General features: G+C 39.6%; 1 protein-coding gene across 1 annotated transcript in view; it reads left to right on the top strand.

Annotated features, from left to right (window-relative positions):
• LOC121527108 (cadherin-10-like) overlaps window positions 1-26,543 on the top strand; it is a 142,787-nt gene that overhangs the window by 56,562 nt on the left and 59,682 nt on the right. The window contains exon 2 of the mRNA XM_041813824.1: window positions 245-629. Within this exon, the coding sequence (XP_041669758.1) occupies window positions 393-629 (237 nt within the window). The 5' untranslated portion in view covers window positions 245-392. The remainder of the gene's footprint in view (window positions 1-244; window positions 630-26,543) is intronic.

Genomic DNA, 26,543 nt, shown 5'->3' with positions numbered 1-26,543 from the left:
AATTGAACTTCCTGGATCTTTATGTGTATTGATTTTCTGAAAATAACAAAAAAGCTTTAGGCACATATTTTCACTCCCTCTCTACTGTTGGGATTTATTCAATTTTAAAAGCAGTGCATCTTCAAAAGGCCTGAAGTTTGTCTTGAGTATGGGTTTATGAAACAAAACGAGAGCTTGTGAAGTAACAAATTGCTGCCTCTCCTCCCAGTATTGACACACTGTTTTTTCTGTGTAAATGTTCCAGGTGCTGTTGGCCGCCCTGCAAGAGTCTGAGGAGCCTTTCCTGCTTCAGTAGATTACAGCATGTGGACTGATCCGATACTCTGACCAGAAACCAGCGGACTGAGACGACTGAGGCGGGGGGGAGACGAAGGACAGGTGGTGTTGTGGTCATGGATAGGAGGAAAGTTTGCCTGCTCATGGTGCTGTGGGTTTTAGCCCACCTCAGCTCTCCGAGTTTGGGGCTTAGGGCCCTGCGAAGGACTACAGGGGGGCGGAAGGGGTCTGCGGGGCTGACGGGAGAGGACGCCAATGGAGTGCCGCTCAGGCGCTCCAAACGAGGCTGGATGTGGAACCAGTTCTTTTTGTTGGAGGAGTACACCGGGACGGACATGCAGTACGTCGGAAAGGTATGACAGCCTTCTCTCTGTTGTATCTGTTCCATATCAAACACAGAGAACCACATCTGTCACATCTGCAGAACAGGAAGCTGCAGACAACAGCTGCTCCATATAAACACTAACATTCACATGTATGATCTGATATACCTGATCTACATGTGCTTGGATTATAGCAGCATGAGACAGATGAGCCCACCACACATCAGCTCATCTGATCTGTTGCTAAACATAAACACACATACTGTGCTGTAAAATGGTATTTGCGCCATTCCTGATTTCATAATTTTTACATATTTGTCATGCTTAAATGTCTCAGATCATCAAAAAAATAAGATAACCTGAGTAAAACAAAATACAGTATTTAATGATGATTTCATTTATTAGGGGAAAGAGCCATCCAAGCCTACCTGGCCCTATGTGATAACTGATATAGAGTCTTTCACATTGCTGTGGGGGAATTTTGGCCCTCTCTTCTTTGCAGAATTGTTTAAATTCAGACACAATGGAGGGTTTATGAGCATGAATGGGCTGTTTAAGGTCATGCAACAGTATCTCAATTGGATTTAAGTCCACTCCAAAACCTTTGTTTTTTTTTTTGTTTTTTTTTTTTTGTTTTTAATCCATCCAGAGGCAGACATGATGGTGTGTTTAGGATCCTTGTCCTGCTGCATAGCCCAAATGTGCTTGAGCTTAAAGTCATGCTTTCAGGGGTGTAGCTAGGGATTTAGAGCCCCCGGAAAGCATGTTACACAGGGCCCCCCTTAAGCAGCTAGCCAAACAACAAATGTTGCCTCATTTTTACAATATCTCTGCATTTTTTAACTATAATTTCCCCATTTCTGAGCAATATTTTTACATGTTAAATTAAATTTGCCTGCATTTTTTGCAGTGCTGGACTACACATTTGGACATTCTTAAGGGAGTATTGTATTTTACTGTATTTAATACAAATTTCAGTCTGTTTACCAAGTCATTTAGCCATTTTTGATTCAATAGTGACACTAATTGCTAAGAAAAGCCTGCTCAAGGGCCCCTCCCTCCTATGGGCTTGGGTAATCAGTACCCTCTTCCCCCCTGTGCTACGCCCATGCATGAACTGATGGTCAGACATTCTTCTTTTGGATTTTCTGGGAAAGAGCAGACATTATGGTTCCATCAAATATGGCAAATCAAAGCAGCCCCAGACCATCACACTACCATCACCATGTTTGACTGTTGGTCTGATGTTCTTTTGATGAAATGCTGTGTTAGTTTTACTCCAGATGTACTGGGACACACACCTTCCAGAACCTTCAACTTTTGTCTCATCATTCTGCAGAATATTTGTCAAAAAGACTTGGGGATGATCAGGATGTTTTCAGTCAAATGTGAGATGAGCCTTTGTGTTCTTTTGGTCAGCAGTGGTTTTAGCCTTGGGACTCTCCCATGGATGCCATTTTTGTCCTGTCTCTTTCTTATAGTTAATTAATGAACACTGAACCTAACTATGTCAAGTGAGACCTGCGGGTCTTTTGTGAACTCCTGGATGGGTCGTTGATGCTGTCTTGGAGTCTTTTTTGGTAGGCCATTCACTCCTGGGAAGGTTCACCACTGTTCAAAGTTTTCCCTCTTTGTGGGTAATGGCTCTCACCATGGTTCCCTGGAGTCCCAAAGCCCTAGAAATGGTTTTGTAACCTTTTCAAAGCTATTAGCCTACTTCACATTGTCAGACATTTAACGGATTTCTGGATTAGACAGGTCTGGCTAAGATCAGGTCTGGGTGTGGCTGGTTAACTTTCCAAAATAATGTGGTAAATTTAATTTTTTTTTTTTTTTTTTTCACATTGAGCCAGGTAGGTTTGAATGGCAAGGTTTGATTTGTTAAATGTAGCTTATCTGGTTAATGTAAAAGTGGTTTTGTTAGGAGGTTAGGAGGTTTCCAGTTTTTTAAGAGGACTATAAAATATTTCCAATTTTTCTCAAAGTCCTTTCAACATTAGTAATTCTACTGTCTGTTCTCACCCTTCCCAACCTTCTTTTAGTTGGCCTTTGGTCTCCTGGGGGAAATGGAAGCTGCCCCCTTAAGGGACCTGAGCCCATCTGACATTTCCTCCAAATTTAAGCTATGTGACTTCAGTCTTTGACAGCAGTTTGGTCAGTGTGGAATAAAGGAAGCAGTCCGTAGTAGGTGTCAGCAGCCATAACAACTCGCCACAGCACAGACGAGAAAAGAAAGAGCGAGTGGCACATAGAGAAACTTCATCATTAAAAAAGCCAGAGATACTGACTTTACCGCAAAAGGAGAGCAACCTTTGTTCTCGGCCTCATTACCAAAGCACACAGAGCAGAGGTGAGTGGGTTGACAAGGCCAAGTGGATAAGTGATCTCTAAGAAGTGAAGGCATCAAACCTCTTTAATGGCAACAACACAAACACAGTAAGAACTTCGAACTCATAAATTAGAACTTTTCTTGGCCTGATCTCTGTGTAGCAAACCTAAAGCTTTAGGAGACTTGCTTTGCTTTTATTTATCTCCTGTTTTCCATCCCCTTTTGTCTGGGGTTTCATCATCTTGGTTTCCAAAAAGCCACTGTGTACCCAACTTGGACTTTTACATGGTAACATTTGGAAGGTGCTATTTTTGTCCATTCAAAAATACCAGGTTATCGACTGTATTTTCAATGCATATTTATGAAAATAGACTTCTGCTATGTCCCAAGTTTTCAAAACTCCCTATCCATCGATCAAAATACAGATTTTACCATGCAAGTATTGCTTTATTAGCATGATAGCCACAAAATCAAATTTCTCTCTTTCTTTTAAAGAGAGCTTAAAGGACATTATCTAAACTGTAGTTCCTTTAAGAGCAGTGAAACAAGACTTGAGGAAAATCATCTTGATTTTAAACTGTAATGAAAGTCATGTGGATGATGATTATAGACTTGGACATTTTAACACAATGCAGGTAAAGTAGGATAATCCACAAGGACAGACGACCCCTGCTAGGAAGGACAGAGGAATTGCAAATTGCATAAATCCATATTTGATTCTTTAACAGAACATGTCAGATGTTGAAACTGAGTCAAAAGTAGGGACAGGGCCAAGTTTACCATTGTGTAGCATCCCCTCTCCTTTTAACAAAACTTCCTGGAGTTTTGGGAGAGGAATGTTGTCCCATTCTTGTCTGATATACTGTAGTAGTCTGGCTGTTCAACAGTCCTGGGTCTTCTTCTTTTATGATGCACCAAATATTCTCTATTGGTAGTTGGTAAAGGTCTGGACTTCAGGAAGGCCAGTTCAGAACCAGCCATGCTGTTGTGATGGATATAGTATGTGGTTTAGCATTTTCTTGCTAAAAATTTAAGGCCTTCCCCGAAAGAGACGTCTGCATAGGAGTACGTGTTGCTCTAAAATCTCTATCTTCTATTGAGCGTTGATATTACCTTTCCAGATGTGTAAGCTGCCCACACCATAGGCACTAATGCAACCCCATACCATCAGAGATGCAGGCTTGTGAACTGTGCACTGATAACAAGCTGGATGGTTGCTCTCCTCATTATTCTGCAGGACACAGCATTGGCAGTTTGAATTCGAAATTTGAATATATGTGACCACAGAATAGTTTTCCATTTTGCCTCATTTCATTTTAAATGAGCTTTGGCCTCGAGAAGACGGCGTTTTTTCTGGATCTAGTTCACATATGGCTTCTTCTTTGCATGATATAGATTTTGCTTGCATTTGTGGATGCAACAGCCAACCATGGTGACAGAGGGTGATATTCTTGTCCCCATGCAGTGATGTTCGGTACAGATTCAGGCTTGCTTTTAATATATTGCCAAGTTATGAGCATCTGGTGTTGTTCCTCGCACTCAGAGATTTCTCCAGATTCTCTGACTCTTTTGATATTATGGACTGTAGATTGTGGAATGGTGAAAGTCTTAGTAATTTTCACATTGAGGAACATTTTTCTGATATCGCTGTCCAATTCTTAAATGCAGTTTTTTGAAGATTAGTGAACGTCTGCTTGTCTTTACTTCTGAGAGACTCTGCCCCTCTAAAATGCTCCTTTCATACCCAGTCATGTTACTGACTTGTTGCCAATAAGATCCCAAGCAGGTCTATGGGATGTTGCCTAAATGGATGGGAAATATACCCCATGCTGTGTATATGTGAAACATTCTGTCTGGTGTGTCAGGTTAACTTACTCTCTGGTGACATCTTACAGATTGGCCTAAATAAAGTTATAACAATGGACTGTCCTCTAAAGGCTTTAGCTTTCAGCAGGATGTTTAAAAAGAGCCACATTATCGAGAATTTATAAATAATATGAAAATTTTTTTGTCATACCATGCAGGCCTGTGATTTACCTCTGCAGAAGTGTACACTCAATGGCAAAGATCCTCCTTTAATGAGATGCTTCAAAATAAATCTAATCCAGTACATGACTGTATCATTCTGTCTGCAAGGATACGAAGATCATCCCATCATCAGAGACTAGACATGACAAGCTGCTCCAATCGGCTAATGCTCATATATCGGACTTCCATCCGTCTATCCTCAGGCTTTGTTTGCTGTTGGCTGTCCAATACATTTTGTGCTTACTGTCAGCTCTGTGGCTGCTTGCTGATGTCCATTCCACTCACATCAAGCCGTCCTAAAGCGGCCGCCTTGCCCTATGGTAAAATATGACTTCCTCCCAAGGTATTATTTGTTCAACAAAATGAAAACACAATGTCGAGCCAGATAACATTGGGGGGATGTACAAGAAGACGGGCCAAATAATGCTTGCTTTACATGCAGCCGTGCGGAAGTCAAGATATCCGTCTCCTCTTCCAACCTACTGTAATTGAGGAGATTGTGAAGCGTTGTTGCAAGGTCAGGACGACAGAGAGGAGGAAGAAAGGCTGTTTTGTGCAAGGAGCTGAATAGGGCTAGTGCTTTGCATTCCTATCGTGTGTCCGCGGAGGATAGAGCAGTCCAACCAAATGAGATTCCGCAACATACGTCCTCCCTGACTGAGAGTTGACTTTCAGCCCTGGACTAAAAGGATTACAATGCTGGCTATGGTATGAGACGAGCAAATACAGGGGAAAGAACAAAAAAAGTTTAAAAGATTAAAAAAAAGAAGGAGTGAAAGAAGATCAAAAGTAAGTAAAGAGCATGATCAAACCACTTTGTCTGTAGAGGGTGGTGATTGATGTGCCACTCGTCCTTTTAGCTTGTAAAAGGACTAATAGTGAAAGAAGAATGGATTATCTGAGTGTGGTATACACTTAGAGAGCCAGAGGCTGCGGCCTAAGAGCTCGTCTCCTGAAGACACCATTAAGGGATCAACCTCTGAGCACCACACTTAATCATGACTCTGAGCGCTTGTTGTCCCCCCCCACCGCCCCCACCCCAAGTACATGCAGCTGGGCTCACTTCCCTCATTGTCGGCTCTCTAGCCAGTTGTCACATAGGATTGCAGTGCATAGATCTTATCTGATTGCAATTACTGTTTGTTAATTGCCAGATAAAGTAGGAGTGACGAGCAAGGCCCAAAAAAGAAGCGGATGGCTTTTAGAGCTGAACGCGTGGTTCATCTTCAAAATGGAGCATCTGCATCCTCAGGTGGGGGCTCACAATGCGCTAGGGCTGGGTAATACAGACAAAGAAGCCATTTCAGTCAGGACCACTTTTTCAAGAAACATGATTTGTGATTATAGATATATTCTTTATCAGCATTTATCAATTGCACTTATTGTCTTGATTTATTTTTGGTGGTATGGCTATTCTGGAACCCCCCCTTACACTTCTACTTGCCTACGTGGAAAGTATCAGGCAGGAACAGTACACATTCCTGCCTTTCCTGTGCCTACAAGGAAGTCTGAGGCAGGGGTAGAAGCAGCAAAAACAACAGAGCAGAGCGGGCATCACTGACAACAGAATGACATTGATTAGGTCATAAGCAGAAAAAAGGAGGGGCTGGGGTGGAGGAGGGATGTAAAGAGCAGTTTGCATTGTGAGCAGCAAATCATAGCCAGGCTAGAGCAGTGTAAGTATGGCAGCATGAGTGTAATTAGCCAATAGCGTGCTTAGAGCGGCCATCAGCTGATGAGGCTGATTTAGGGACTCCATGGCCTCCCTCAATATTGTGCTCACAAGATTTAAGGTCACAGTTGCCAGAACATCAGAAGTGTATTCAGTTCATCCTTAAGTCAGAGTTGACGTCTGTGAAGAGATTGAAGAAATTTCCATAAGCCTTGTATTAACTAAATCATTCACCAGGTTGCCATGTAGTTAAGACAGTTTAATCAGTTATGCCTTCTTGCCAAATTTTGAGCCATCATGATTAAAATGTTCCAGGCTGGACTCCTGCAATGCACTTTATGTTGGCATCTTCAAATCATCAATCAGACGCCTTCAACTTGTGCAAAATACAGCTGCACATCTTTTAACTGACACAACCATATGAGAGCACATTACTCCTATTCTCTTATCCCTTTATTGGCATCCAGCCCATTTTAGAATTGATTTTAAACTTTTAATGTTTGTTTTTAAAACTCTGAATGGCCTTGCTCCACCCTATGTATCTGAGATTTTAACAGTTCGTGACCATGGCAGGGCTTTAAGGACCAACTTTTGTTGGACGTGCTCAGGTCTAAATATATGCACTGGGGTGACCGAGCCTTTTTTAGTTTCTGTGCCCAGACTCTGGAATAATCTCCCCTCTTAGATATGTGTTATCTCTGACTTGGGCCTTTTCAAATCAAAACTTAAGACTTATTTATTCAGGATGGCTTTTCATACCTAGTAGTGCAGTGACTGTTTTATCCTTTCAGTCTGTATTCATAAATGCTGTTAATTTTTTTTGTCTTGTGCTGTGTGTTTTTAATGCTATTTGATTTTTTGTAGAGCACCTGGTCACCTGTGGGGGTGTTGTAAAGGGCTATATAATAAAGTACATTTACACTGCCTATACAAATCGACGGATTAAAAAATATACTGCCTCCAGGTCCCACTTTTGCAGGTGTGGAGGCTGAGAAATTACACCAAAGTCCAAACATCACCTCTTTAAGTTGTACAAAAACACTGGCAGCAGCTCTGTATGTTGAGATTATCAAAATAGACCATACTCTTTTATACCAACAATGTGCATCAAAATGATTCGATGTCCTTCATTTTAATTTTACGTGGTACCAAACTTACAGAAACGTAATGATCTCCATTCATAGTTTCACCAAGAAATAGATAGCACTGTCTAAATTGCACAAACATGTTGGCAACATTAGTGAAAGTTTCGGGAACTGGAGAAAAGCTTGTAGAATGCAAGAATCTGCCATTCTGCCATGAAAACAGTAAATAACCTAATATCCAGTGTCTTGGACTTCCAAATTACATGCCGTGGAATCAAGCGTGTGTCAGCATCCTCTGATTTCTGCTAATAATATAAACACTAATTAATTAAATTATTACAAAATAATGACTCCCCATTAATCCTTAGGCATCCCTTTTAAAAACTACACACACGTATCCCTAGGGGACATTTTCTGCACCTACTTTAAATGCTAAAATTTATGATTTATATTATTTTTTAAAACTATTTTTTGGGATTTTCTCTGCTATCACTTCCAGCTCTGATCATGGCATAGCAAATCTTTGGTCATTGTCATGATTTTATGTGTTTTTAACCCTTTAAATGCCTGTGTATTCAATTTTAAATTCAGCAGAATGAGATATTTTTCATATTAAATACTAATATTTATAATTTGTATACATATATGACCTAGCAAATGTTTGGGCATTTCCTGGATTTTTATGTGTTTTTAACCTTTTTAATGCCAGTTTAGTCTTTTTTTTTTTTTTTTTTTTTTTTTTAGTTCAGCAGAATGAGATATTTTCCATATAAAAAATGCTAAGTTGATTTTTTTTATCAACGGTGGTCATAAGTCATCAATTACCACCAACATCAAGTTTGGTGCATTTTAATTTTTTGTGAAGTGTCAAGAAATTGGTGGAAATTACGCAAAAGATAGACCCCTAGGAAACATTTTGACCCCTGCTTTATATGGTCATATTCAGAATTTGTTTTTGTTTCTTTAATTGATTATTTCGTTGTAATCACCTCGTGTTCTAATCATGCCATCATTGAAATACCTGACACTCTAAACTTTTGTCTTCCTTTTGTCTTCAACGGTGGTCATAAGTCATCAATTACCACCAACATCAAGTTTGGTGCATTTTAATTTTTTGTGAAGTGTCAAGAAATTGGTGGAAATTACGCAAAAGATAGACCCCTAGGAAACATTTTGACCCCTGCTTTATATGGTCATATTCAGAATTTGTTTTTGTTTCTTTAATTGATTATTTCGTTGTAATCACCTCGTGTTCTAATCATGCCATCATTGAAATACCTGACACTCTAAACTTTTGTCTTCCTGTCTGGAGATTTGTGATCAGCGGGTATTGATGTGGTTTGGCAGCACCAGCACTGAACATGGACCTGCAGCGTATCCCACCGAAACACACTGGAGTGGTGCTACAGAGATGCAATTTCTCATATCTAACATGCATACCCAAGTTTATATTCATATCATCACCAACAGACATTATTTATTTCATTTCTTTATGCCTTTATTTCACAGAGCTATAAAAAACTCACTGTAAGTGTGTCTTTTAAGTGCCCTACGGATACACTTGGCCTAAAAAAGGGTAATGGTGCCATCTAGTGGTTAGTAGTAAAAATTGCAAGTCTAAGGTCCCAATTCAAAATTGAATCACAGATAATGGTGATAATAATAATAACAGTGATACATGGTATTGCACATTTGCAATAAAAAAATAAGCAGTTATAATGGGTTTAAATGGACGACTTTTTTCCCCAAGGGATATATACATGAGTATTTTCCTATGCACAATACCAAACAGGTCAATGTAATGATTTGGCTTGAACAGTTAAAAATGAGCAAAAATACACATCTTTGTGCAGTTTCATGCCAATCGCATCAACAGAACACAAACTGGTTCAAGAATTCCACAAAAAGAATGTGCCTATAGGTAAACCTAAGGGTTAAGCAAAAGGAGTCTGCAGAGGTTAATGAGCACATTGCTGTTAGTTGCTCTTAAAGTATTTACCGTTGGGCCTTGCATCTATTTTCTCAAAGTCAACGTCATGGTTTAATACATCAATATATTGTCCAACCATATATCTCACTTGAAAATGTATCTGAAAATGTAAAATATGTATTGCCCAGACCCACAATGCAGTGTAAAGTTGTAATAAAAAACTTTGGGAAACACAAAAGAAAACACCTTTCTCATTGCAAGTGACATCATTGCAACCAGAGAACACAGCATGGAACAAAACCACTTTTGTCAGTGCAGAAAAAATGAATCTGAAATAACACAATGGCAGGTTATTATAAACAAGGGAGCAGCTCTTGACACACAGTAAAAGATAGAATGATGAAACCGCTCTTGAATTACAACATCTCGTCTCCAGTTATTTGGTAAACCCAATCTCCCCTGGTTGCTTTTCTCTTTTTCCCCCTCATTATTTTTTTTTTTTTTTTTTTTTTTTTTTTTTTTTTTTTTTTTACAACTGCTTTATCGAGTTGTGTGGCGCTAACAAATGAAACTTTAATCTTTCCTGAACAAGCGTAACAAAGGCAGTTGGAACAGGAAGGAATTAAGAGAAGCGATCAAGATGAGGGAGGGAAAAAAAAGAGACGCTGGCGGTGTCTCGTTGGGGAGCTGGTTGGCTGCTAATCTTGCTAATCTTGCTGTATTGGCCAATGATTTTTTCTCTCCTGCAGGAGGGGGAATTGTACACTGGCTCTCATTAGCAGGCGAGCTGCATACACGCCTCGCAGGGCCCTGGCTGTCACTGGGGGAAGAGAATGTTTGTTTATTTCATTATTTCTTACTTTACCAAAGGGCACATATCCACTGAAAATGGTTAATGGCCTGTGGTTTAGGAGTGTTTGTGCTGTACTATCATATCTCATAAAGTATTTACAGCCCCTGATAGGCCCCAGTGGTTCTGGGCCTGGTGGGTAGACTCTTCAATGTAGTCGCTAGCAAGGGAGCGTGCATGCAGACACACATGCCACACAGGCCCCCAGTAATGGGCTGGAAATCAGGTGGGGCTGGGCAACATATCGAGTCTTAAGATATATGGGTAGATTTTCAAATTAGATATAGGGTAAGGGAATGGCATGTTTATTGATGTACTTTATGTTGATGTGGATCTGAAAAAAGAAAATAGATACTAGGCCTAATGCTGAGTAAAAACACTGTTTACAGTAAGGACCAGCAGCAGAAGTATCCACAAGATAAGCAATTCCAAATGTTTAGATGGAGAATACTCATTTATAGTCATTATTTGTCATATTTATAATATTTGCATTTATGCAACTAGCAACAATTAAATGATATTTAGTGTTTTCCACAGAATGATACTATACTCAGATGGTAAGTGCTTATTGTTGATGAGATGGCGCATTGCAATTATTTGCTTAGAGCAGTGGTTCTCAACCTTTTCAGCCCATGATCCCCAAAATAATGCTGCCAGAGACAGGAGACCTCCACTGTACCCGAAGGTGGTTGGGGGCTGGGGGGGGGGGGGGAGCTTCCTGGGGCTGTGGTATATGCTAAGCAATGAAAAAAATATCTTTTAATTCATTTGTGTAGTAAGAAGCCAGCTCAAAAATGTAAATCCTTTCGTTAAAACAGATTAAAATTTGTTACAAATAGCTAAAATGGGTTAATAGGAGAAGTGGGTTTGAAAGGCCTAAGAGTGGCAAAAATTAACCAAAAAAATGGCAAAAATTGGTTAAAGTGTCTAAAACATGCATCTTAAGTGGTAAAAGGTGATTTAAAGTGGCTGAAATGGCGTTAAAATGGCAACAAAAGGCTGAAATTTGGTAAAAGGGGATAAAAAATTTATTTAAATGGCCAAAAAAAGGGTTAGCTGAGGCAGAAATAGGCAGAAATGAATCAAACTGGCAAAAATGGTCATATCAAATACTGAAATGTGGCGTAAATAGAGGTAAAGAGGGGTTAATAGTGGCAGTAATTGTCAGCAGGGCTAACAGTAGTGACAAGATTTGGCTTAGAAGTGGCAAAAATGTGTTAAAACTGGCAAAATTGGTGTAAAGTGGCAACAGTGTAACTTTAAAATATAGTTCGTTTTTTCAAGGCACCTCGAGACCCCCTCTCAATGTCTTGCGACCTCCAAGTGGGTCCCTCCCCCAATATTGAGAACCCTTGGCCTAGAGTGCAGAAGTACAGCAGCTACAGAAACCAACAGGATTGGATGCTTATTTTTTTAAGACATTGATCATTAAGCTGTGCTCTGAGTAGAATTCAATACCAATGGATACCAGAAGTTTAACCAAAAGAAAGAAGGCACCATCTGCATTCCACAAATTTGCTGACAGCATTTGAAGATGTTGGTAGAATTTGCAAAAACCCTCACTTATTGGCAGTTTAACTCGCTTCTCCACAATTTCCTAAAGTATTTTTTCAAATTTTGTGCAGAAGTTTTCTTGCATTACTTGGTGTTTAAAAAAATAAAATGCACAATATTGGGTATCTAGGGCTTCCATGTTGGTTGTGCTGGTATCAAACTGGTATCTATATCAAAGGCTGCCCATAAGCGGGGGAAAGGGGAAAGCAGATAGGGTGCAGTCTTATTTCGGGCCCACAGAGGGAAAAAAAATGGTCTGTCCTAAGTTAACCTTGGAAAGCAGATGAATTGGCCAGATTCCATGTCTGTCATCAGACAAATCCAGTTAGTAAAGCTCCAGTCTGAAAGAACTGTGCCAGACCTGAGAACAGACGGACCAATCAGGATCATTTGAGGAGAACGAGGTGCTAGCTCCAGGCGGGGTTGAGTTTTGATGGAAGCTGATAGCAATGGCTAATAGCTCAGATGTATAAATGGGCCACATTTCTTTATTAAAACAAGAGCAAAGAGCAGCACTGAAGGCTGTCTTAACTTGGTCTGAGCTTTTTGTTTTAAGTGATGTTACCACTGAGCAGAAGCCTTTTCAGCCTGACTATTGGACTGCAGGTCTGTCCAAAGAACTGGTTGGGCCCTGAAAAAACCCAGAGAATGGGCCATCCCCACAGTGATTTATTGATGATATCAATACGTGTTAGATCAGTAGCACTGATGCTAGCATCCTGGCTAACAGTTACTTCATGCTGAAAAGTTTGCTGGCTATTATTGGGTTCCTATGTTTAAAGTATTTATTTGTGTTACTTTTTAACCCATTTCACTACTGTTTCAACCTATTTTTTTCTACTTTTTTTGCCTCTTTTGACCCATTTTGTCACTTTTTGTCCAATTTTAGGCAATTTTTACAGATTTAACTAATTTTTGTCTATTTCTAACCCCATTTCACTGCTTTATCTGGTAATTTCAGCAACTTTTTCCCCCTCAACCCATTTGTACCAATTTTGGTCCATCTTTTATCAGATTTCACCAATTTTTGCCCCCAAAGTTTTGATTAATTTTTGCCCTTTTCAACCCATTTTAACTTCATTATCTACTCATTTTTGCAAAGCCTTGCTACTTTCAACATATTTTTCACAACTTTTTTTTTTTGCCCTTTTTTTCTTTTAAAACCATTTATACCAATTTTGCAATTTTGAATCAATTTTTGGCACTGTTTAACCACTTTACATCATATTTACATCCTGTTTACCCTATTTTAATTTATTTTCATTACTTTTTCCTCCATTTTTGCCACTTTCAACCCATTTTTGCCGATTTAACCATTATTTTTCCCATACAATTTTCTCTGCTCTGCTTTTTTTCCTGACATTCTTATATACCTCTGCTATATAAGATATGGTTATTACAGATTAACTTTACAACGGATCATGATTTTGCTGACCTCCCTGGACCCCAGAAAGCTCTTTCGTTTATCCCCCCCCTCGTGGGCAGCCTTGTTGGGCTGTATAAAGCCACTCCAGTTCCTGCACAAAAGATAAGAAAGGAGAAGATAAAGAAGGAGCTAGTTAGGGCCTTTGACCCCAACAATAACCGGTTAAGAAACTCCAAAGCTGATCGAAGGAAGGCCAAGGAGGTGAATGTTAGCCAGAGGCAGGCACTGATGTTACTGATCCAGTAAGCACTGATGGATATTGTTAGATCACATCTTAGGAGGGTCAAGTGAATATAATTTAATTTTTGATACTAATAATAATGCTGTTGAACTGAATAAATGGGATCTCTCAGTATAATCTCTCTTCTTGATACCATTAATCACCATAATAGTGGATATCTATCACTTTTGAATATTTTTAAGGGTAGAGCCTAAATATGTTACCAATTTTTGTGCAATTTAGACAACTTGTAGGAGATTTTCTGCACTTTGGGATATTAAAAAGACAAAAATGCTCATTATTAGGTGTCAAGGACATTCAGCAGCATCCTGTGTGACATGCTAAATATTGAGATACGGTTTTTGGTCCATACAGCAGAGTCTTACAATCAGGCAATCAGGGTGTAAAAATGCAGATCAACAAAGACATAATATGCTTCTCCTGTATGTCTCAGCGGCTAAAGCGACCTGTGGGGAAGAACATCCAAATCAAGCGTAGTGGAAAGGTGCGGGGATTTGTGTGTTTATTTGTAGGGGGTGGGGGTTGGTGTCTGTTCTTGCTCCCCCATTACCAGCTGCTCACCTTGGCAAGGAGGCAAGGAGTTTGCAATATGGCACAGGCCTTGCTGTACCGGCGCCATGGCAGCCCTGCGGTCTCCAGCGGCGACCTGGAGCACACATTGGCAATGTTTGTTGATTAGGCGATAAGTTTCCGCATGTGTGCTTGGAAGGGGGGAGGGGGGGATGTAACTTCAATTATGCTCCGCTCCGTCACGGCGGAGGAAAGGGTGTGATGAGGTCATGCAGAGACGGGGCACCGGCAAACATCTGTCTGACAGCATTGCAGGAGCAAAGGGATGTCTGTGCGAGATACGCCGACGTCGGCACAGCACCTTCAATTGTTTCAGCGATATCTCCTGCCTACCACTGTTCTCAACACCTGTTGGTTTGTCAGGAGGAGATTAATTGATTTTTTATAATCAAACTGTCAGGCTTTTTTCTCTGCAAGTTCAACAAGTTTTAGTGAAATAGGGGGAAGCAGATGTGGAGGATAAAACAGGCTGCAGACAAGAGTTTAGATATGCTGACAGCATGAGTCTGTAATCCCCCATAGCATGCTTTTGCCTTAGGCTTGCAGTACGTTAGACCCTTGATTCTCAACTGGTTGGTCAGACCCCGGAAGTGGGTCAAAAGCCATTTTTAGTGGGTTACAGATGTGTGCCAAGGAAAAAAGATGTGGCAAAAAGTCTTTGATGTGCTTTTATTTTGAAGGATATGTCTCTCTTTGGTTTAGTCAATCTCAAGTCAAAAATTGCCCCATTCAATCAGAAACACTTGATTATGGTTAAAAACAGTTAAAGAATTTAGATGGCAACCATGGATAAGGAGGTCGTGGTAGGTCTTGACTCAGGACGAGCTGCGAGCTACTGCAGATCTTTAAATATTAACTAACATGAATGATCATGGTTTCAACCAAATTTTCACATTGCATTGACTAGACCCAGAACAGACATGTGTTGGTGTTTTCTGCCATGTTTGTGAGCTGTAAAAGTGTGCAGCTTCCAGGTCCCAGGTTCCTGGCCCACTCACTCAAGGTCTGATCCCTACTCATTCGGTTAAGATTACTTTTTTGGTGCATGCTTTTATTCTGATAGGACAGCTGGATAAAGGGGAAATGGGAGGAGTGGGTGGGGCAAGACATGCACCAATCAGTGCCGGGACCAGGATTCGCTCCTGCAACCAGAGCATTTAGGACTGGTGACTCTGCATTTGGGCACCTGCTCTATGGTTTGGGCTCAGCCAGCACCCATTACTTATTGGTTAAAGTTATTAGAAGAGCTGTTGTTTTTCTTCAAAAACAAAGATAAATATCAAATAATGAGTAACCAGTGGCAGCACAGGCACTCCTGCATGGAGCATCAATGAAGGATCATGCTAGATCCCTAAAATGTTATTATTTATTCATTTATTTTACTGGGACAGTGCACATGAATCAAAATTTCTGTAAATATGTCAGAGTTAGCCAAAGGGCTAGTTTCCATCTGCAGTCTCTGGCCAGTTGTTGGAATGGGCTCCCTTAACAGAACAAAATTATACAAAATAACAAGTAAGCCAAACTCATCAATTTAACATTATTAACACAACAGGGCTGTGATCCCATGTTAAATAAATATTGCTTGCTGCTGACATCCTGTTCTTAAAGGTGCAGTGTGTAAAACTGAATATCAACATCTTAAAGTGGGTTCTAGATTGCATTTCTCTGCTGGAAACCGTGGCAACCAGTTGAATTTAATGTGTATCTGTAATGTAAATACAATACAACACAATAACTTTATTTATACTTTTTTCCTCTATGTTACCATGAAAACATGTGAAAATCCAAGATGGCGGCATCCATGGAGGGGACCCTCCCTGTGTATGAATTAAAGGTTTATTGGGGGTTATTAAGTGTTTTTTTGTTGTTGTTGTTGTTTGTTTGTTTGTTTGTTTGTTTGTTTGTTTCAAAATAGCTGTTTTTGAATTTAGATGACTAAACACTTATTTAGATAGACCGTCTTAGAAATGTTTTGCTTTATTTTACCAAATTTGTTCAGCTAAATGCTACTAGGCTAAATATTACACACTGCACTTTTAATTTGTTTCAACAGCAACAAAAGTTGAAATGTAGAATCACAACACAATTTAATGTTATGCCAACCAGCAGTAAGTGGTATTTTATTTACTGTATGGACTATTTGCAGATATGCTGCATCTCTCAGAACAGAAATACATGCTTAAACTTTCAAAATAAAAACGATGAAAGTTTCGGTAGGGTTAGTGTATGGGTTAAGGTAAGGGTTAGGGTGCCAAAAGTTAAAAGTTAAAAACCTGAATTACAAAACATTAAATAAAGCAGAGTAAACAGCCTGCTTACAGGAAAAATCTCCATGAAAACATTATAACATAGCTAACATAGCTTTGTTACTAGCTAACGTAGCTAAAGCTAAAACTCACAGAGCTCATGGATGTCTATATTAATGAAGCTGTGAAGCTACATCGTTACATAGCTATGTTAGCTTTAGCTATGTTTGCTAAAGCTCATGTTGTTAAAGCTAACTTAGCAACTTTGGTTTCTGTAATAATGTATATTACGTTGCTAGTGTAGCTTGGTTAGCTTGCTACACTAGCTAAAGCTAACTAAGCCTTTATCTCTGACCTTCTTCTCTGTAAAACGTATAAATTATAATTTAGTTAGTAATGTTAGAAATGTGATAATTACCTCCGCCAAGGAGGTTAGGTGATAAGGAAGAACTGATTTACTTTTGGGAGATAGGGCCAATGGCAGAGGTCTGCGCTCTCCGAGTGCTTTTCTAGTTTCTTGAATGTAACTGTCCTTAATGAATAAAGCTGAATCTGAAATAAAAAATCTAAAACTATAAATACATTGTACCAGCAAATTATGGTACTTCTGTTCTTCCAGAGACAGCGTTATGCATTAGGGGTCTGCAAGTTGGGGTGTGAGATCTACAGTCTGCAGCCAGTCTGTCTTGGAAACATTTGTAACTCAAAGGAAGAGCATGCAGCTCATATTGCCACTTCTTTTGCTCAGTAAATCCTTGAACAGGAGCGTTAGTGTGCTGACTTATGATTGACACCCAGTGGAAATGAGAGACTCACTGAAATTGGTGCAACCATTTCCTTTTCCATTTCCTATGTACGTATGAATGATCATTGCCATTGCACATTATTCGTTGAAAAATAAATAAAATTCAACTAAGGGATGTGCAATTTGATTTTCTCTTGTTAGCCAAGTTTGAATTTAGCCGCTTAGGAGCATCCCTACTTTTAACAGTCAGCTTATTGCTTTTATAGTGCCTGGTTTACCCAATTATGTTTTGGTTCCATGTTGAATAAGTGTTCGAATTTTAGCATTTCTGGATTTTTTTCCCCAACTTTAATAATTTCAAAGTTAAGCTATAGCAATGACAAAGGAACAACTTCATTTTTCCAAGCAGAAACTTCAGTCCGAGTTGGATTCATGCTAATATATACACATATCGGAACATCTTCAATCTTGTGGTAAGACAACTTTACTATGCAGTCTTTTTTTTTTTTTTACATGTTGACTAACTGCAATCAAAATTTGCTTTAAACTAGATTTTAAATTGGTTGCAGAGGAGCATCCCTACTTTGAGCGGTAAACTTAGTGGTTCTAATTGTGTTTCAAAGCCTCTGGAGACTTTTGCATTTATTTTCTAGCTTCCTTTTTGTCTGATCTGCAAATGTTAATGAGTATTTAATATTTTAAAAAAGGCCAAAATAATTTAATTAGCCATTTAATTAAGGTTCTTGCTCAACACAAGAGAAACGTAATGAAAACATGAAAAGGCTTGTTCTCACAGAGTAGAGATGTGAATTTTGAAACTGCAAGGGCAAAATGAAAACATACATTTTCTGTATGTATGCAATAGTAATATGTAAATTATTCAGGTTATGAAAAAGCCCCAGCTTTCCACAAAGAGTACCCAGTATACGACCTCCTGTCCTCAGTTTTAGCTGTTAGAGTAAATACAACTATGGAGGACTGATTATCAATATAAAGCTGTAAATCATGCAGAAAACAAAGAATATGTCAAAGTCCAGAAAAGGGAAAATAATGCAAACTGACATTAAACCTTTAAGTCTCTGCAGCTCTGACTGCAAATCTCAAGTTTACACATCAACAGACACTGAGCGGCTATTTTTGTGCACAGTCTGAGGCTACCATCTGGCTACATAGAAGGCAGCCAGTTCTCGACAGGCCAGGACACAAGGCCTTAAAGGCTAACTGGCTAATTGCCCTAAGCAGCCCATTTCCAGTGCCATCTTTTTGGCCTAACTGGAGAGAAGCACAAATGGCGTCCAGATCGAGTCTGCGCTAACATTTGCTGCACTTGAAGCTGATTAATTTCACAAACAAAGACGGCTCGCTTATAAGTTCTCACACGCAGATGTCTGATGAGTACCACTCCACTTCTCAGTCCACTTCAGATTGAAAGATGAAGCACGGAGGAACACAAATAAATATCATTTACTGTGAAAAAAATGCCAACCATTGGAAATGTTTTGTATCAGTGAGCAGAGAAGTCTAATTGAGTGGAAGGTTGTGAAATATGTTGCATGTTAATGACAGTACATCCGTTTAAGTAAAGGCTTTACAGTTTGCATTACAAGTAAAGAAACAAAGAAGGCTTCTTTGGTCATTTTTGTCTGTAATTGAGTCCTCAAAGTGTTGTTTTCTTTGAACTTGTGAGAATATTTGAACTTGCATCAGATGCAAATCAACTTGTTTCAAGCACTGTCTGATATCAAGTCTCATTTTTCCAGATGAAAGAGCAGAGACGTCCCTTTTCTTTCTTCCCCCTCAAGATACAGACACAAATATCAAAATAAGTCACTTTCTGTTTGAGGATTATTATGATGTTTTTTGAATGCCCATTTATTTGCCTTCCATCTGAGAATAAAATAAAACTAAACCCATGTCACACCAATGCATGAAAACTTGCACCAGCTTTTGGTTAGCTGCAGCTTGAGAAAGAATCAAAGTAGACCAAAGATCCAGTAGGGCAACATCCTAACATCATGTACCTGATATGTGTACAAGTGTACAGTCACAGAGCAACTCAATTCTATGCTACGCTAACCAAAAGCAAGCAATATTTTGCCAACTATGTAAAGTAGGGAAGGTGTATCAGTCCTCTTGATAGATCGGAAGAACAGGCAGAAACATCAGGCAGAGCCATGATTGTGTTGATATTTCCCAAAATATAAAACTATTCCTTTAATCCCAGTGTAGACCACTTTGATTGAATAAGACTTTGGTTTATTTTATTAGTTTTTGACTTTTTAAAAAGGGCTCACATTTCTTTCAGGCATCCATCTGAAACCAATTTGCATGCCATATTTCCTTGCAAAGTAGGGATGGGGTGCATGTATAAAGGCTTAATGTTGATATGGTAGCACACTGCAACCATCATCCAAGAGTGCAGGAGTGCGGTATGACATTGGCAGCAAGAAGCTGTTAAAAATATTGGAACTATGGCATATGAATCTGTATTTTAACATTAGACATCATGCCGCAAATGGTGCATTTAAAGTGGATGTCTTTCTCCCATTGAATTAAATTAAATGAAAGCATGGTCAGCAAGTGTACTTGGGTGGCTTTGAATATACCTGAGTAGCCCACCTAGTCTTGTCAGTGTGTGGGAAACAAAAGGCTCTTAGGAATGTAGCTAGTTGTTAGCTACCTGCTACAGCTATAGGGATAGCAATTCAGTCCAGCGCCTCTCCTCGCTAGTTTTAGGTTTTGTATATGTTTTACACGACATTTTGTACAGTTGTGTTGTCACTACAAATCAAGAAGTTGCTATCAATGTATGTCCATCTAAATTTATGCTTCACGTCTTGCCATGGCGGTTTCTTTTGATTCCATCTTCAATCATATTGCTTCTGCATGCTCATCTGTCCTTAGTGATCCCCTAACACATTTGGATTTATGATCATGAATATTGAACATTAAATATTCATATTTAAAATCCAAGCGATGCTTAATTTCTTCTGAGCAAATGGGGGAGGGTAAAACCACTCCTAAAACACCCCATATAACAGGAAAATCTGCAAGATAATCTATAGAACCATTAGGTAGTCTGGCCTGTGCCGACTTTGGTGAAAATTGGCACAATTATGATGTAGAGTGTTCCCCATTTAAGGCTCAGTGCCAAAATGTGGCAACTCTGCTAATCCTTGAATTTTCTTCATTGTATTTTTGCTGAATGACTCTTGTTAAGATAATTTAAAGCTGAATGAAGTGATTGTATCAGTATATTCTGTCACCAGCGGACACAGAGGGGGCAAGGGGTACGAGTGTCCCCCTTGGCGCACTAATGTTTGAAAAACACTGCAAAAGTTCCCTTTAGGATGCACTCTAAATGGACAAATTTAACATTGGTGCCCTGTAAGTGGACAAAAGTTGAAAAAGTGACCTCTTTATGCACACAATTTGGCAAAGTGTCCTCTAAGGAGACTAAATTTGACACAATTCCCTCTTTGATGGTCTCTGGAAGGACATAATTTGACAAAGTGCCCTCTTTGGTTCCCTGTGAGGACAAAATTTGACAATATGTCCTCTCTGGTGACCTCTTCATGGACTATATTTACAAAGTGGCCTCTTTTGTGGCCATTAGATAGACAAAATATGACAAAGTGCCCTCTTTGGTGCTCTGTAAGGGGACAATATTGGACAAAGGGTCCTCTTAATTAGACTAAATTTGACAATGGGCCCTCTCTGGTGACCTCTTCATGGACCAAATTTGGCAAAGTGGCCTCTTTGGTTCCCTGTAAATGGACAAAAGTTGAAAAAGTGACCTCTGAATGGACACAATTTAGCAAAATGCCCTCTAAGGAGACTAAATTTGATATAGTTACCTCTTTGGTGGTCTCTGAAAGGACATAATTTGGCAAAGTGCCCTCTTTTTCTCTGTGAGGACAACATTTGACAGTGTCCTCTCTGGTGACCTCTTCATGGACCATATTTGGCAAAGTGGCCTCTTTTGTGGCCATTAAATAGTCAAAATTTGTCAAATTTCCATTATGGTGTACCAGTAATTAACAAAATATTACAAAGTACCCTCTTTGGTGCTTTGTAAGGGGATAATATTTGACAAATGGTCCTCTCTAGTGACCTCTTCATCGAACAAATCTGACAACGTGGTCTCTTTGGTGCCCTGTAAGTGGACACAAGTTGAAAAAGTGACCTCTTTATGCTCACAATTTGGCAAAGTGCCCTCTAGGGAGACTAAATTTGACATTGTTCCCTCTTTGGTGGTCTCTGAAAGGACATAATTTGACAAAATGCCCTCTTTGGTACCCTGTGAGGACAAAATTTGAATAAGTGCCCACTCTGGTGGCCAAAATAGCCTCTTTTGTGGCCATTAGGTAGACAAAATTTGACAATGTTCCCTCTTTGGTGCTCTGTAAGGGCATGATATTTGACAGTCTCTTCTTAAGTAGACTAAATTTGACATTGGGCACTCTCTGGTGACCTCTTCATGGACCAAGGTGCCCTGTAAGTGGAAAAAAGTTGAAAAAGTGACCTCTTTATGCACACAATTTGGCAAAGTTCCCTCTAAGGAGACTAAATTTGACATAATTTCCACTTTGGTGGTCTCTGAAAGGACATAATTCGACAACATGCCCTCTTTGGTTCCCTGTAAGGAAAAAATTTGAATAAGTGCCCTCTCTGGTGACCTCATCATGGACCATATTTGGCAAAGTGGCCTCTTTTGCCCTTTTATTGGGCAAAAGTTGAGAAAGTCCCCTCTTTGGTGCCCTGTAAGTGGACAAAATTTTAAATAGCACTTTCACATAATGAATATGTTTAATCTTTACCAAAGTTTTCTTTGTATTTCCCTATCACTTTGCATGCATCGCATACAGCAGGTGCCCTGCATATCATTTCTGCCCCTTCCTCTCAAACATTTTGAGTGTACCACTGCTTTCTGTTGTAATTAGGTCCAGTTTTTGTCAGAACCTAGGATTTAGTCATTTTTAAGGGGATATGAGGACATTTTTTCTACAAAAATCGCTCCAATACTGAAACCCCTACCCTTGTATTAAGAGGGAAAAATGATTCTAGGCCTTTTTTATGGACTGAATGGCATTACAAGAAGGAGATTTTTTTATGCGGTGCCCTGAAAGTCCTGGTGTTAATGGACATAGCGTCATGCTCTCTGCCTTTTTTACGATTTGCTACCGTAGGAGGGCAGAGGAGAAAAGGCTAGCTATTGACTTGCCAGAGCTTCTTGGTGACCAGACTGAATGCACATGTGGCTTTCTTTTCTCCCCCTGTGACAGTTTAATTGTATTTTCGATATAAATTGATCAAAGGGCCATTGTGAATGCACGTTGGGCTGCCACATTGATTTCCGAGAGAGGTTTTTTTCCCCCCTCCTCTTAATTTGAGTAGAAGGGCAGCAGTAAATTCTCCTCACCAGCAAGGTGGGCAACTGGGAGGGACGGGGTCACTGCAGCGGCTGCTGGAGTTCGATACTCCGCGCTAACTTGTAATATCCTTCAGAGGAGCGAGGCAAGGAGGAACTCTTAAGAAGCACAAGATCTCTCTGTTTCCATAGAAATGACTGCAGACAGCACATATGTCACAGTGTCTATCTCACATCTCAGCCCAAAGGAGAGGACTCAACGGTTATTAACTGAATTGTCGTGCCGGCAGAGATAGGCAGCTTGATAGACAATCATAGAAAAGGACATTGCAGCTCTAACAGCGGGGGAAAGATAATAATGTTGAAGTGGATTGTTTCGGGCCAACTGAGTGTGTTTGGAGGCACGTTCTGTAAAGCAGAACAAAAAACAAATAAAATTCTGCAGGATATTCTCCTGGCTTGGTTAGACAGAGAGAATAAGGAAAAAAAACAAGCTTTGTTTTGACCGGAATTCAAGTGGGTTAATGAAACAGTGCTCCACTCTAGATCCTAATCCGAAGGAGCTAAAATTCTGCAACACACTCGGCTGGCTGGGTTAGAAAGACACAGAAAGGAATGAAAACAGTCATTTTTTAGCAGCATTCAAGCAGGCGAACAAAATAGTGTTAAAGATGCTAATCCACAAAGCTGCTCGTCTCGCATGTGCCAGCTTTGCCCTGATAAAACAGCATGAATTAGTAAAGCTTCCGAGCACCTGGGATGAAAAGCTTTTTAATATATGATGAGACTCTGCAATGTGCTCCCACGTGACCCGGCTGCAACGCACAATATCCCCTCTCAGTCTGTCCACCGACGGAGCCAAGCAGGCCTCTAGACACAACGGCAAAGGAAAAATATGCATTCAAGGCGTCAGAATCTCACTTGAGTTAATGAGGTGTCAGTAAGAGAGCTTAGATTTACGTCTATGACTGCAAACATTCAGACGGCATTTCCCTCAGTTTGGTCAACACGTGCCCTCTTTTTGCCCTTTACCTCCCCCGTGCAATTATTACCATGTCCTCGGTTATTAAAGGGGGAAAGGGAAGTAAGCAGGCAAGCAGTGGGTGGGGGGAAAAAAACGACTGGACAAGCTTTTGATGAGTTCTCTGAGATAAATATGTTGGGGGGATTTGGTGGTGGAATTAAAATGTCAGCGCATGCTAAGCTGCTGTTCATGCAGAAAAAAATTAAACAGGAGATAGAGAGCGAGCGAGCAAATAATAATGAGAAGCAGCACAGACAAGTGGACTCTCTTGGTCCTCTGGCATGTTGGTCATGTTGCTGATCCATCAGGGATTGGCAGGCAGGCAGGCGAACGTGCACACCGCAGTCTGGTACTTCACAGACTTCGACCCACTGGCATTCTGTTTTACAGCGCTGTGAAAATGCCACCGTGCACGGCCCCAGCGGCGAAAAAGGCAGGAGGATGACCTGTATGGGACGAAATCAGCAAGAGCTACAGTTTGAGGCCTCTGGAGATTCGGCTCGAAATTGCATAGTTAATATCAAAGTGTAGAATGTCATTAAGCATCCAAAAACCAGAGAGAATAAACCTTTATTCCTGTTAGACGCTCATGATTACGACACAGCAGTTCATATGCATCATGATGGCAGGAACCCACAGGAAAAAGTGAAGGGAAATGTAAAGAAGCAGACCAGATCAGTGATTCTCAACTTTCAGACATCAGGACCCACCACCGCCTCCTTCTTAGAAATCACGGCCTAGCTTTTAACCCTTAAGAGATCCGAGGGACAATTTATGCAATTCTTTTTTTTTTCAAGCCATTTTAGCTGTGTTGAATGAAAACAGCTTGAATTTGCCAGAGGATATTAATTTTTTAAGAAAAAATAGAACTGACATCTCAGTTCCTTAAATTAGCCTAAAACAGCAATGCTTCAAAAAAAAAAAAAGACATATTTGTTCCTAAGGACAAAAAATGTCCCATTGCCACCACTGAAAATGCCATTTTTGAGTTCACATTTATCTTAACAAAATTGAATGCATTCCTCTATGAATTCCATTTTTGACAACTACCTTTTTCATTTTTATTTTTTAGATTTTTCCACCAGATGGCGCTACTTTTCCCATTCAAAGCATGCCCTAAAAAGTCACACTTTTTACCATTTTCTGCAAGGGTGCCTTGCTACTGAAATGATAAAATATTGGCTCATTTAACCCTTTACCTACTGCCATAGCGCCAACGCTATGTTTAATATGTCTGTAGTATTATTACCGTAACTCCGTCGAAGTTTGTCCGATCAGAAAAATTCCAACGGTGTTGGAAAGCTGAGAATTGTGGGCATGTGCACATATATGACTCATTGCAGCACTCGCAGCCATATGACGTGGGCATTCATAGCAAAACACCGGTTTTGTATTTTCTTCTTTTAAACTGCTGACAATTCCATATAATGTGCAATAATCATTAATCAGATGTTGAAAGTCAAGTTCAAGTACTCCTGGGAAAAAAGGGACCAAAGCTCTCAGACTTACAGCTATAATAACAAAATATGTCCAAATCACCATTTTAAACTCAGAAGGTAATGAAAACAACATTTATATATATTTTTCAGCTCATTATGAGTGCACCATTCTTACCTTCAAGCCTTGTCACTTTTTTGCATAGATTTCTCCAGATTTTCTGAATCTTTTGATGATATTATGTACTGTACAAAGAAATTAAAATAAATTGGTCCACAACTTTTAGACACGTTTTTGCATACTGGTGAACCTCTACCAAACTTTATTTTTGAGAGACTCCATCTTTCTTAAATGCTCTATTTATACCCAGTCATGTGACTGATCTGTTGCCTATTAACCTAAGTAGTTGCAAAATGCTCCTCCACACTTACTTTTGCAGCCTTTTGTTGCCCTGTCACTTCTTTTTTGAGATGTGTTGCTGCCATAAAATTCAGAATGAGCTAATAATTTGTGTCAAATGGTGAAAAGTCTCATTTTCAACATCTTACATGTTGTTTATATTCCAATGTGAAAAATGGGTTTACGAGATTTGGAAAACATTGCATTCAGTTTTATTTACATTTTACACAGCACCCCAACTTTTTTGGAATAAGGTTTGCACATTTAATATAGATTATTTTTATTTTTGCTATTTTGTTGAATCAAAACAGACATTTCGGAGCTTAAATTCTATACATTGTAGCTTTACATGAGCTTATTTCTGATGTCAAAGCAGGCATGTTAACATTGGTGTTAATGAGACTTTTGGAACTTCTGGAGGCAGCCTCAAGTGGACACTTGTGGAACTGCAGTGTTTGCACTTCCTCATGCACTTTATATAACACTGTTGGTTACTGCATGGTGCTTTAAAATGATAACCTGCACACAGCATTAGTACTGGGTTCAAGAGGAAAAAAAGCAAAATTCCTATGATAGTTTAGTGAATAACAAGATTTACCATTTACCAAGAAAGCCTCAGAATTAAATGACAATCTCTTAAATTTGGACTGACAGTGGTTAATTATACTTTCATATTCTTACTGTTATGTACATAAAACCTTTAATTAGAAAGAAGGAAGCCTGTCATGGGTATGTGTTTCCAGTGGCATTAGACGCTCTGGCTGTGTGTTTTCTTCTTGGCAGGATGAGAATTTCACAGAGACGAGGTGAAGCCACGATGATGACAGTTTACTAAAGATGATATGAATCTGTTAAATAACACCAAACGCACTTATCAAAGCTGTCAGTGTTTCTCTGCCAAGGCCCAGATTGGTCAGATCACTGATATGAGAGCCGTGGATCAGAAATACCTAAGTAGAAAAACTGTGTATCTGCTTTGAAACTTGATTCTTTTTGACATCTGCAGTTCAAAGTGCTTCTTTCTGCGATGTTTT

Source organism: Cheilinus undulatus, linkage group 19 (assembly GCF_018320785.1).
Source record: "Cheilinus undulatus linkage group 19, ASM1832078v1, whole genome shotgun sequence".
NCBI classification, from domain to species: domain Eukaryota; kingdom Metazoa; phylum Chordata; class Actinopteri; order Labriformes; family Labridae; genus Cheilinus; species Cheilinus undulatus.
The sequence above is the reverse complement of the archived record's forward strand: the minus strand, read 5'-3'. Positions and strand labels throughout refer to the sequence as shown.